Source organism: Bactrocera tryoni, chromosome 5 (genome assembly GCF_016617805.1).
Source record: "Bactrocera tryoni isolate S06 chromosome 5, CSIRO_BtryS06_freeze2, whole genome shotgun sequence".
Taxonomy (NCBI): Eukaryota; Metazoa; Arthropoda; class Insecta; order Diptera; family Tephritidae; genus Bactrocera; species Bactrocera tryoni.
Genome location: NC_052503.1, coordinates 24,794,334 through 24,808,118, shown reverse-complemented (window position 1 = coordinate 24,808,118; position 13,785 = coordinate 24,794,334). Strand labels below are relative to the sequence as shown.

General features: G+C 35.2%; 1 protein-coding gene across 3 annotated transcripts in view; it reads left to right on the top strand.

Annotated features, from left to right (window-relative positions):
* The first annotated feature begins 97 nt into the window (after positions 1-97).
* Positions 98-13,785, top strand: part of LOC120776681 (integral membrane protein GPR155) — a 47,530-nt gene continuing 33,842 nt past the window's right edge. The window contains exon 1 of one of the 3 annotated variants that reach the window (XM_040107558.1): positions 98-1,050. In XM_040107558.1, the coding sequence (XP_039963492.1) occupies positions 818-1,050 (233 nt within the window). In that variant the 5' untranslated portion in view covers positions 98-817. The remainder of the gene's footprint in view (positions 1,051-13,785) is intronic. The other 2 variants (XM_040107556.1, XM_040107557.1) reach the window with 2 other exon arrangements.

Below are 13,785 nucleotides of genomic sequence, written 5' to 3'. Positions count from 1 at the left end.
GCAACTCGAAAAAATCAGCTGTTCGTAAATTGTCACCAGGTGTCGCCCTGTTGCTATCAAATGAAAAATTTATTTTGACATTAGTGGCTATGTGGGAAAACTTGTTTTTTTATTTCTTCCTGAGTTGAAGCAATTCTGTTTCGGCATAAATTAATCAAATTCGACAAAAATACGTCCAAAGCATGTAGTGGCTCCAAACAGTGATAACGTATTCCGGCTCCGCAAAATATAACAAAAACGAAAGTGTTCCTTCCTGATATAATTAATCAATATGTGAAACATATACATAGGTGGATTAAAGTCTTTGGCCAAGAAAAAAAAAATTGCAAGTGACAAAAAAAAAATTAAAATAAACACCACTAAATACGAGGTCAAACAATAACATCGCGCCGTAGTGAAAGTATTTCGAGCGCTACACATTATATCATTTCGGTATTAACAATAAACAGTGATAACTACGTAAAAGATTATTTAAAATCAAAATTCTTGATACCAAGATCCATTATCTGCCCTGTCTCAAGTGTCTGCGCGTGGAATTAGCTAAAGTGTGTCGGTGGGAAAAAACACCCTAAATTTATATTAAAAGCCGTTGCGCACTAAACGGCGGCTGCTGAATCATGCGGCCATCGTTGTTCGTTGAAAAGTGGCAAATAATTTGCTTTGTGTTTGTTTAATTAATATCAATAACCCAAGCAATATAATTTGTGCGTGCACGTAAATTATAATTGCAAATATTTTGCAAAATATTTAGTATATCTAGTATATTATTTGTGTAAATCGTGGCATAACAGTGGATGAAAAAATAAAACAAAGCAAAATGGATAGTTCAATGGTATTCGGCGTGTTTCGCAATTTAACCTCAAGTACATTGGATGCAAATAGCGCTGAGGCGGACATGGATTCGGAAGATATGGATACCATGTTTTCAACTTCCACTACGCCAGCTGTTTTGACCACCAGCACCACTGCGGCACCGGACACCGATCCGTCTGTGTCAATGAATAATTTCTATCCTGCTTTGGTACAATGCTTTGGCATCATTATATGTGGGTGAGTTAAACAATAATCGTATAATGCCAGTGGTGATAAATCGGTGCTAAAAGTGAAAGTTAAATAGAATCGGAGGAGTGGGTTGTACACCCACGAACAAAGAAAATTCATATTCTAAAACCCTGAAGTAATTGTCACAGCTTTCCACTGCATATATTCTTGCAATAACCATGTTGTGCATATCTACATAAAAATTTTGATATATCAATAAATTCTTTGTTGCGAAAGTGGTTTTATATTTTTACGCAAAAAGGGTTTTCTGCATGAAGTGATTGTACTTGATAAATAAATTCCTTTTGTGGTGGGCGTTTGACGCAAATATAAAGTGGTCATACTTAGTATAATTATTAAAGCATGCGTAAAAGAACTGTACAGATATGGCGCAGATAACCAAATCAGATCCTACGTGGTTTATAATACATACATATAATTAAAAATAATATTTGGAAGATAAAATATTAATAGAACTTATTACGAATATTATTTGTGATAACAACGCAATGCTTTAGTAGTATTGAAAAAATATTAAACGAAATTTGATGGCTTCCGAAAATAAGCGGTATCATAGTAATTTAAAAATTTAAAATAGAAAAGTTATTATTTCTAAAATAAAAAAATATTTGATTTATATATACTTATATATGACAACCTGTCGTTCTTTATTTGTGTATGGAATATAATTATACTATATAACCGCCTAAGAGGTGTTTACGCCAATAAAGTAGAAAAGAATATGATGTATGTTGTTGTAGAAACCAAGTGCGAAATAATTTTCAAACGTTTTGCCGACTTTTGGTTATGTAGACTAGACTGCCGTGGGAACGGGGAATATTATTATGGTTTTAGTCTTTAGTCTTTAGAAAATCATCCCGATATTTTCATATTATGTACGTACACCTAATTACCATGGAAACAAAGAAGACTTATAAAAGGTTCTTTGTATAAAAATAGACGCGCTGTTGTAAAGACAGGTGCATGCTTGGGCGTCGTAGCAGAGGACAGAGTGTCTGTTTTGGCTTATCTTTGGTGAGATTGGTTTCATTTGAAAAGAATTTTCATCAAAGTCTTCAATTTAAGGCTTTTCCAACGTTTGATATTAAATGTGCACATATGTATAAATGTATATTATTTGAATTATCGGTAATATTTTCCTTATTTTAAAATATGTGTGATATTTTTATAACTTACAAAATAAACAAAATAAAATGTATGTATTAATTAGTAAACAATAATAACAGATGATCACTATATATAGGCAAACAATAAACAACAACAATAACAAGAAAAAACGTTAACTAACGGATGCACCGAGGCTGTAATACTACTACGAGTACTACGCAAATTCAAATGATTCCATACCAGATCTTGCTGAGTGTATGCCATAAAGACCGTCTGAATAATTTATTAGGAGATTTCAGCATGTTCTTGGCTTTGATTTTTCAGTTTATATGGCAGCTATGTATGTATATGCCACAGTGGTCGGATAGCGGCGATTTCGACAATTTAGCAGCTTCTTGAGGGAAAAGAGGAACTGACTGAAGAACTAGTTCGCGTGTATACGGACAGATAAACATTCTAAATCGACGCAGCTCCTTACACTGATCATGTATACATACATATATACATATACTGTATAAGGTCTCGGAAGTTACTTGCCGTGTGATGCAAACTTGGTTGCAAGTTTAATATATACTGTTCAGGGTATAAAAAGCTTATTAAATAAATGCAGTAAAGTGAAAGAATTATTGAGTTATGTAATTATACTTTAAACATGTTATTTAATAATACAGTTGCTGGCAGGCTTCAAGTTTAATAATGTAAAGAATTTATGAAACTTTAGAGCCTAATAATAATTCTGTTTACAACCCTTATGTTATACAACACGAACTTCCTTCCTCTTCTTTACCAATTAAAAAGTATTAAATTTGCTTTTGCATTTGTTTTGCGATGTTTTGTTGTAATTGATACTTATATCAGGTTTTAGAATGCAAAGCAATTAATTCCAACTTTTCTCACGTTATTAAGGCACGTCTTATAACTTTATACAAATTATCGCTGCTTGTCTTGTCATCTTTGTATAAACAGAGTAATATATCGTTTTCGATCGCATGTTAATATATTGTTAACAAATTTCTATAGGTTTTCTGCTGCTCCTAATTATTTTATTTGTAAATAATTTGCTAAAAACTTCATTTTATGCATAAACTAATGCCTTTAATGGCTAACTAAAAATCAGGCAATTGCTTTCTATATCGTTTATTCATTCTAATTACCCATCGAGGTGTTGAATAAATGTATAATTTTTGTTGTTGCTACAATAAAGCGCTTATCAAATGCGGTGAGTAACCAACCGGTCGCACTTAACTTGACTTGATAATAGTGATTTTCCTCATAGTAAAAGCCAATACAAATGCAGTTGTATTTAAATTAGCTTACGTTCATTGTTTTTGTTGTAATATTTAAAGTGTTGGAGAATGCAATTAAATGGGGAAAGGTTGGGCCACATGACAGTAATGTTATTAAATAATCTCTTAACTGTGTTTGTAGTGGCGCGGGGTCTTTTCCACTTTTTGTGTGTGTCGGGAGTTGTTAATATAATATTTAGACATTTTTATTTAAATCTCGCGCGAAAACAATTGCTCCAAATATTTTTTATGTTGGTATGACTACTGTCAGTAACATCTGTGCAAAATATTCATTAGTGTTTTGTATACGCTTGTCTTTCTGAAGTACATAAAGTGCATTCGGCGATTTTTTCTATGAGTAAAATTATTCAACAAAGAAACTCCATAAAATTTTTTGTGTGGAACCAAATTTCTGGTGCCGAAACGTTCAAAATGTTGAAAAGGCCATCGGTGATAATTGTTTGTCGCGAGCAAGTGGTTTTGATTGTACAAATGAAATCTCAAAGAGGATCGAGAACGCGTTGATGACAAACCACGTTCAAAACGGACATTAACTGATGATCAACACGGCAATAAAATATCGGAATTAGTGCTTGAGAATCGACGTTTAACATTCAGAGATCTTACTGGCATCGTTCGAATATCGGAACGATCAGTGAAAACCATTTTGAGAGATCATATGGGCCTAAAATAAGTAAAAGCACGATTGGTTCCAAATTCATAGAATTTTTTCTAAAAACTGCGTCGCGTTAACGTCTGCAAAACAATGCTTGAATAACTTGTTTGGTTAGCTCCGAACTCTTTCCTATTTGTTTTCATTTTAATAACAAAATTTCGAATTTTACTAATGTTTACAACACTACTAATTGTGTATTTGGGGCTCAGCGGAACTAATAACGGTCATTAAACAATTGGCATACATATGTATGTACATATGTACGTATACATAAATATACACATATACAAATATATAAAGAGTACGCACTTTCAACTCAAATAAAAAAAAAAAAATAAGTGTCAATGAACTATAAAAATAAATGTTTCTTCTTTGTCTAGCAAAGCATTGTAAATTTATTTTGTTTATAGACTTGTAAATCAAATATGATTAATTTATTTTTAATAATTTCCATTGTATACAATTACCTGTCATACAAATAAGTAAATATAATAACACTTACGCTCAAACATACATACAAAACATAGATATGTACATATGTATATATTTGTGCATATATGCGCCTAGGCATTTTTCACTTATCTCTAAAAAATTGTTTCACTGAAACATTTCAATTAAATAATCCGTAGTGAGATTATTTTCACGTGATAACGCGGAATCACAAAGGCAAAGTTCCGCTTAAATTGAATATAAAGTGAAACGAATTAATTTGACTCGTCAGAGCGTTCATTCGCCGGCACTCGTCCCAATTTATGGGTCAATTTTCTAGTTCACTGAATGCGATAAAGTAAAGTGAGTCGCTTTTTTGTGAATGCATTTTGTATTTATGTGTATAAAAGTGTTATAACGGTTATTATTTAACAATTTAACTACTCGAGACAGTTGTTGCCAATGTTATAATAGCTTGACACTTGCACTTTCCGTTATCTTGAGCAATTGAAAATGCTGTTGGCGAGTATTTTAGCGAATAATTGCATTTCTAATTTATTTATAAAGGGGAAAAGTGGTATGTAACGGTGCTTAATATAGGATTTATTGCTGTAATAATCAATTTCTTATTAGAAGTGTTGCAAATCGTTTATTTATGTTTTAGTTATTAATTATTATTGTTTTTTTTTCTTTCTTTTGCTGTTTGGAACTTGTAAATGCTACAAAATTGTTTATATTTTGTATTTTGTTGCAGATGTTTCTTAATTGTATGAATGTATCTAAAGTGGTCCAATCTGAACTATTGATTCGCTTGGGCAATAAATCATGGTACAAATTCCCATACAAAGACTTGATTTTGATTGATCACATTGTATGACAGCTACATCCTATAGTGGTCCTATAGCTGTTTGGAGATTATACCGTTACATTAGATAATCATCCATGCAAAATTTCGTAAAGATATCTTCCCAAATAAAACAGTTTTTCATATAAGGACTTGATTTTGATCCCTCAGTTTGTGTGACAGCTATAAGATATAGTCGTTCGTTTCGACAAATGAGTAGTTTCTCGGAGAGAAAAAGACGTATGCAAAATATCTGATCGATATCTAAGAAACTAAAGAAGTACATATCAGGCGCAGAGTATAAAAATTTTTAATTGGTGACACTTGGTTATCTGAAAATACCTTGGATCAAAATACAAAGATTATGTCTTAATCAAAAAATTTAGGTTATATACATATTCTGTCATCTGAAATACCATTACGGTGAAACTGCTCATCTTGTGACGCTATCCCAGAATCAAGACATTTTTCGATTTCATGTTAGTGGAAAGGCTTAGAGCCAGGCGATGTGCCATTGAACGTAACAAATAATAAACGGACCGTGCAATATCTGGGGAATTTGGCAGATAAGGTTGGACTTTCTGTTTAAATGGTACCAGGTAGGTTTTAAAGGGTTTGGCAACGTGAGGCCGGCCTTTGTCATGCAGCAGAATCACTTTTTCGTGCCTGTTGTTGTTCTTGTAACGGGTATTCAATCCCCGGTAGGATGATAAGGATTAGCTAAGATGCCGTTGAAGACATCCAACCCAAGAAACGTGCTGTTTCGACGGGGTCGGATCAAAGGGAGAGGATTGTCAGATGAGTGGGGTCTGTGGGGCATGTAAAAAGGTGGCCAGTGTCTTGCGGAGACTCATTGCACGGAGGACATACATATGTATATTACAATGGTTAGCCAATTTTGAAGCGAAGAAACCAATCACGCACGTTGTTTCACTTTTTCACTTGGAGCAGCACCTCCATAGGCCTTAGATCAGGTCAATGTCGTCTAATTTATACATTTGCGATATCGACTGGCCTTGACCATTATGAAATGCGATCTCGCTTCGAGCTCATTAAAAGTATTTTATACTATTTCCTAGTAACACAGATGTAGATCTATTCATATGCCTCCAAATAAACGCCAATTAAGGACAAAATAACGGTTTAAATCTAAAAGTGAGTTCATAAGAATACAAGGTATGCCATAAGTTCATGATTTAGTTGAATATTAATAAAAATTATGTACATATGTTTAATAATGTGGGCGTTGCTTTCTTAAAATGAAACTTTATTCAGCAAAAACTTTGAATCACAGCAAAAATTTTCCAGAATTCCTAACATACTATTAGCAATATCCAAGTTGCATGTCAACATGATTGCATTTACACAATTCTAAACTCGATTTAATTTCGAAAAAAAATGCTTGCCGCACAGAAATAGTAGACTTAAGTATATACTTAGATATATATATGGCATTGTATGTGTGTGTAATTGTACAGGTATTCGGATTTTTTCACTGATACAGCAAATTTATTGATCAAACTAAACTTTAAGTAAGTATAACTGTGAACTTGGTGAAGGACAAATGTTGACCGAATGAATGTATACATTTTGACTATTGAATTGGATACATCTATATACATATGTATATGGTTTTATATGTTGTACATATGTATGTATTTAGGTGAATATAAGCCGCAAATATTTTATCACAATTTGTGTGAATACCTTTAATTTGTTATCTTTTTTACCTTGTTTGAGTTACTTCTCACTAATGCAATATTTATACCCCGGAGTAATGTGGAACTACTTTTTTGTAAATATTTTGAATTTTTTTCTGTAAGCAAAATGGTATTTTAATGTTCGATTAATTTATGAACTGATCAATTTGCATTTGTCAACAGAACGACACGTAAAAGGCCCTCGTATACACATATATGGCTATATATAATATTAGGGTGGGTCAAAAAAATAGGAAAGTTTTGAATAGCAGAAAATTTCATACAAGACTATGAGCTTTGCAACTTAAAATTATTTTCTTTTGTTTATTGAATTATAAAATACTTATGAAAATATTTTCTGTCTTTAAAATAGTCAAACTTTAACAGTTCACTTCTTTTAAACGGGTCGGTTTACGAAAAAAATCTTTATAGACCTTGTGTGTTTTCCTAGAAAATCCGCAAAACTGAAAATTTTTTCACTTACATAGTTGGAAGCGAGATAAAATTTTTTCTATTTGATAGTAAGAAAAATATAGAAAACCATTAGGCGGAGGACATTCCCGTTACAATTACGAGCTCATACTTGGAAAGCCTTTATTAGAGGTGTATATCAACCAGTTTACAGAGTACTAAAAAAAAGTATTCGGTCTTTTGACCCACCCTAATATACATGGTATGACAGATGGTTTAAAAAAGAAATAAAACGCATATCATTCAATGTTAATAATAATGTTTATTATATTGCTATTATGTTCTAAAAACGATTTCGAGCAACTGACCGCCTCGACTGACTCGCATTCCAACCGTGAGGCCGAATTTTCGCTTACTTTTTGCATCAATTGGGGCCTTATGTCAGCAATAGTGCGTCGCTATCTTCAAAGGAGTCAATTGCTTCAGGCTTTACTGCGTAGATAAACGACTTCACATAACCCAAAAAAAATCCAGCGTTTTTAAATCGCACTATTAACCAAGACTCTGAAGCGTTCCCCATTGACAGTAATATTATTACCGCCTTCATTTTTTGTAGAAATGTAGACCAATAATTTCTTCTGTGACCAAACAATGACTTTTTGAAGATGTACCCACTTCGATACTCTGCTCCACAGCTGTAATAGTGTCTTCGTTGCACAGTCCACGACGTCTCTGAAGATGCGCATTATCCGCTAGAGCAAACTATGTGTGAAACCGATCTATGGCTGTTCGAATCACTAACTATCAACTACAGGCGATTATGTTGACCGAACACTAGGCGGAACGAACTGGACCATTATTTTCCTAACAAAAATTCCAAAAAAATGTTGCCTCATTGAAAACCACACTTTAAAAAATACCGGTTATATAAAGAAGGTCAAATCTTCTATAAGAATGTACGGCTGCTAATAATATTAATATCATTGGCCTCAACAATCGCGACGTTAGTTCTGTTTTCTCCAGACTGGCTAAGGAAGCGAAGCAGATGGATGTGGTTGTGAACGTGGAAAAGACGAAATATGTATCTCTTGTCATCAAGGAAACAGTCTTCGCTCTCGCGTCTTGGCTCCTACGTCACTGTTGACAGCGATTACTTTAGCGCCGTGGATAATTTCGTCTATTTAGGAAACACCACCAACAATGTCAACCTGGAAATCTAACACAGGATAACTCTAGCCAACAGGTGCTACTTCGGACTGAGTAGGCAACTGAGAAGTAAAGTCCTTTCTCGACGAACAATGACCAAAGTCTACAAGTCACTCATCATTCCCGACCTGCAATACGGTGCAGAGGCATGAACGATGACAATATCTGATGATTCGGCGTTACGAATTTTCGAGAGAAAGGTTCTGCGGAAGATTTATGGTCCTTTGAGCTTTGGCATCGGTGAATACCGCAGTCGATGGAAGGATGAGCTGTACCAGATATACGACGGCATTGACATAGTTCAGCGAATTAAGAGACAGCGACTACGTTGGCTAGGTCATGTCGTTCGAATGGATGATAACACTCCCGTTTGAGAGTATTCGATTCTCTACCCGCCGCGGGGAGCAGATAAAGAAGAAGACTTCCACTCTGCTGGAAAGCCGAGGTGGAGAAGGACCCTACTACACTTGGAATCTCCAATTGGCGTCAAACAGCGAAAAGGAAGAACGACTGGCGCTCTGTTGTAAACTCGGCTATAAGCGGTGTCAACGCCAATAAAGAGGATACATTCAAATTACCTGGATTCGAGTAGTTTTTCGGGCTTAAATCTAATAGTAGATATGTTATTTTTAAAAAGATCCCCGCATAATCTTCATCTTAAAAAAATCAAATTTCTCCTTTTGGTAAAATTTTAATTACTTTAATTGGAGAAACTTAAAAAGATTCTCCACATTCGATGTATATTTCCCAAAATAAAGATTAAAATCTGCTCGTTAATGATATACCTGGCTCCAAAACCCTGACCTAGCGGAACAAATCACCGGGAATAAACTAAAAAAAAATGAAAGTAAAATAATTTGATTTTATTAAATAACAAAACTCAATTATATTAGTATTTCACAACAAAGGTGTAATAGCACATATCTTCGTTATAAAATCGTATATATACAGTTAACATGATTGTGTATAAATAATACAGCTAATTTCCTTTAATTAGCCAAATTGAGCGTGAGAAATACTAGGCGCAGGCAATTAGATGTTTGCGAAATTGCCAGTGATTTGTTTGTAAGCACCTAGTTAGTTGATTTTTAATATTTAAAAAATTAAAAGTAAACAAAACAAAGTTTTTTCGATTGCGCCGTAGCTATAATACCCTTCTTAAATCAAAAAGTTTTCCATATTGGGTCTGCAGTGTGATCTGTCAGTTGGAATGATGGACTCAGCTCGTCACGCTGTTCGTTTACATGTATATTTTTATAAGGTCTCCGTCGTTTCCTTTCTTCTTTGTGTTACAAACTGCGGAGCAAACATAATACACCCTGTTCAGGGTATAAAAATATGTATTGAAACAATTTTTATTATTGTGAAATTCATAATAGCTCGTAATAAAATACATATTTATCAGGAACTAATAATTAACTTAATTTTATTTAATTTGCAAGGCTTTTCTTAATAAAGATCCGCTTAGTTTTATTATAGTCTATGTTATGCAAGTAAAAAGGGTGTATTATACATACATACATAATATAAATTATTATTATATTCAGGTTATTTAATATTTATATTTTTTAATTTGAATTTATTATTTTAAATTTATTACATAAATTAATTAGTTACTGTTTGTGCTAATAACAATAATTAAAATGATTTTTCATAGGAGTCTTATTTGTGTTGTTGTTGCTTAAAATTCCTGTATACTGGTAATACAACTAGTCACTCTGAACTCTTTTTCTTCTTCTTTATTGGCATAAACACCGTTTAGGCGGTTATAACCGAGATTATAACAGCGCGCCAGTCGTTTCTTTTCTTCGCTATTCGGTGCCAATTAGAGATACCTCCAATGGAGTGGAAGTTTTCCTCTTCCCCTGCTTCCACCGGCGGGTACTGAATCGAAAACCTTTAAAGCTGGGATGTTCTTTTCCATCCGGACAACATGACCTAGCCAGCGCAGCCACTGTCTCTTGATTCTCTGACCTATGTCAATGTCGCCGTATATCTCGTACAGCTCACCGTTCCATCGACTGCGGTACTCGCCGTTGCCAATGCACAAAGGATCATAAATCTTCCGCAAAACCTTTCTCTCGAACACTCCTAAGGCCGACGATTCATATGATGATGCCTCTGCACCTTATAGCAGGACGGGAATGATTAGAAACTTCCAGATTTTAGTAAATGTTCGTCGAGAGAGGACTTTACTTTTCAATTGCCTACTCAGTCCAAAGTAGCACCTGGTGGCAACAGTGATCCTTCGTTGGATTTCAGAGCTGACATTGTTGTTGGTGTTGATGCCAGTTCCAAGATAGACAAAATTAACTTTAAAGTTACGACTGTCAACAGTGACGTGTGAGCTAAGTCACGAATGCGATGGCTTTTTATTTGATGCCAGAAAATATTTCATCTTGCCCTAGTTCACTACCAGATCCATTTGCGTCGCTTCCTTTTCCAGGGTGAAGAAAGCGGAACTAACAGCGAGGTTGTTGAGGCCAACCATATCAATATCATCGGCATACCCAGCAACCTGTACACTCTTCTAGAAGATTATACCTTCTCTATTTAGCTCCGCAGCTAGTATGATTTTCTTCAGCAATAGGTTGAAGAAGTCACGCGATAGGGAGTTCGCTTGTCTGAAACCACGCTTATATCGAACGGCTCAGAGAGGTTCTTCCCGATCCTGACAGCGCTTTTGGTGTTGCTCAACACCAGCTTACATAGCTGTATTAGCTTTGCGGAGATACCAAGTCCAGACAAAGCGACATAGAGGCAGTTCCTTTTCGTGCTGTCGAAGACGGCTTTAAAAGCGACGAAGAGCAGGTGTGTGTCGATCATCCTTTTATGGGTCTTTACCAAGATTTGGCGCATGGTGCATATCTGTTCGATAGTAGATTTACCGAGTCTAAAGCCACACTGATAAACTCCTAATAGTTTGTTGACGGTGGGCTACAGTCTTTCACACGCTACGCCCGATCTTATATGCGATATTAAGGAGACTTATCCCGTGGTAATTGACGCACATTGTAGGGCCCCCGTTTTAGTGCATTAGGCAGACCACACTCGAGGCATGCTTTCTTCGGACTATATCTTGCAAAGACGCTGATCCACTGCTTGGGCGGTAATCCATCGGCCCCTCGCGCTTTTTTGTTCTTCAGGCGAATAATTGGTATTCGCACCTCATCGTAGTAGGCAATGGAAAATCTATTTCAATGTCATCGTTTGGTGAATCGGGTTCGGCATCTCCAAATGTTACACTTTCACTGCCGTTCAGCAGGCTCTTCAGAAAGATCTGGCAGTCACATAGGGGTTGGTCGTCGCCAAGCTGCTCTACATTCCATTCATATGCTAAGTACCGTAAAATTTCCGAAGTAACAAAACCAAAAAATAGGCTACTTCATTATTTTTTCTGTAACAAATTGGAATCATTTTTTTGTATGAAAATATCGCAAACTGTTTGACGGCGTGAAATTAGATTTCCTTAAATTAGCTACGTACTGTATACACCCTTGTAGTTCCCCGATTAGTTTACACGTGTGGTTCACTTACAATTTTATCACTGTCACTAAATACCACGCCCACGTGTTGTAAGTGACTCAAACTTGTTCTAGAAACTGTGGCAAAATCTGAGACTAGTTTTCTGTATTAAAATACCCAACTCTGATAGGCAACATTATATTGCCCATATGTAAACAAACATATGTAGATGTATATATGAAGTCATAGCAGGTAATTGCATCGAATTATATTTTATTGCTGTACTTTGATTTGAATAATTGTATCAGTTGTCAGCAGCGCCTCACATGCGCTGTCAATCAGCACAAACCTTCCCATTCAGCATGCAAAGACATAGACACGAGGAGGTGGGGTGTGTCTGCTTTGCATGCTGCATCACTCACGCAACTTTTGATGTGTAATTTCTGCAAGAGCAATGCATAATTGTGACCATTCAATTGAGTTGTGGTTAAAGCAATGCCTTTTGATGATCAGTTGAACACATATGTATGTATATCTATATGTGAACATATGGGACTTGTGTACTTAAGCTTTATCTGCCATTCTTAATGATTGCTGATTGTCTGTGACAACTTCAAAGAGTTCGACAAAGGGTTCCAGTAAACCAAGCCTTAGCAAAATGGTGAATAAATTTAACTGAAATGTGTTTTAATGGCTAAATAATGAAGGCTTCAATATTTTTGTCTTAATACGAATTAATTATTTAAAATGAAGTTGAAATCAGTGAACCCATGAGGAGGGTTTAAGCTACAGTGCGCTTACATAAGTGGAACCACAAATAAGACACTACAGATGTCTGAAAAAATTACTGTAACAAATCGTTAAAATGTCGAGTTTCGAAATATTTTCGTTCGTCAAAACCTTAAATATACTAATTGTATAGGCCTCTATACATAAAGCTGAATCCACTATTAGAATTTTCTTTAAGACATCTCCTTTTAATGAAAAAATGGTGAAATTGAAATCAGTGTAGTCGTCATATTACTAAGGATTGAAGTCACGGCCTAAATCTATCCGTATGGAATTAAATATTCCCAAATAATTGCCTTCAGTTTTGTCGTTAATTGCTTTAGTCCCTTACCATCTGTTAAATGAAAGAAGAAAAATATGATAATTCACTCTAATTTCACACTCTACCCATTATTAGAACAATTGGGCAGTTTGTTTTTGCCCATCTGAAGGTATAAAATTTTCCCAGCTTTCTGGCGATTTGTCGATACCGTCCCAAAAGAACTGTGCCGGCCTGATGGCTATAAAAACAGCAGGCCAAGTTTCGATACCTTTTTTCAAGCCCAGTGAGGGCGTTCTTGATATTGATATCATCGGCCTCAACACCCGCGCCGTTAGTTCTGCTTTCTCCAGGCTGGACAAGGAAGCAAAAGAAATGGGTCTGGCAGTGAACGAGGGCAAGACGAAATATCTCCTGTCATCAAACAAAAAGTCGTCGCGCTCGCGACTTGGCACTCACGTCACTGTTGACAGTCATAACTTTGAAGTTGTAGATAATTTCGTCTATCTTGAAATCAGCGTAAACACCACCAACAATGTCAGTCTTGAAAT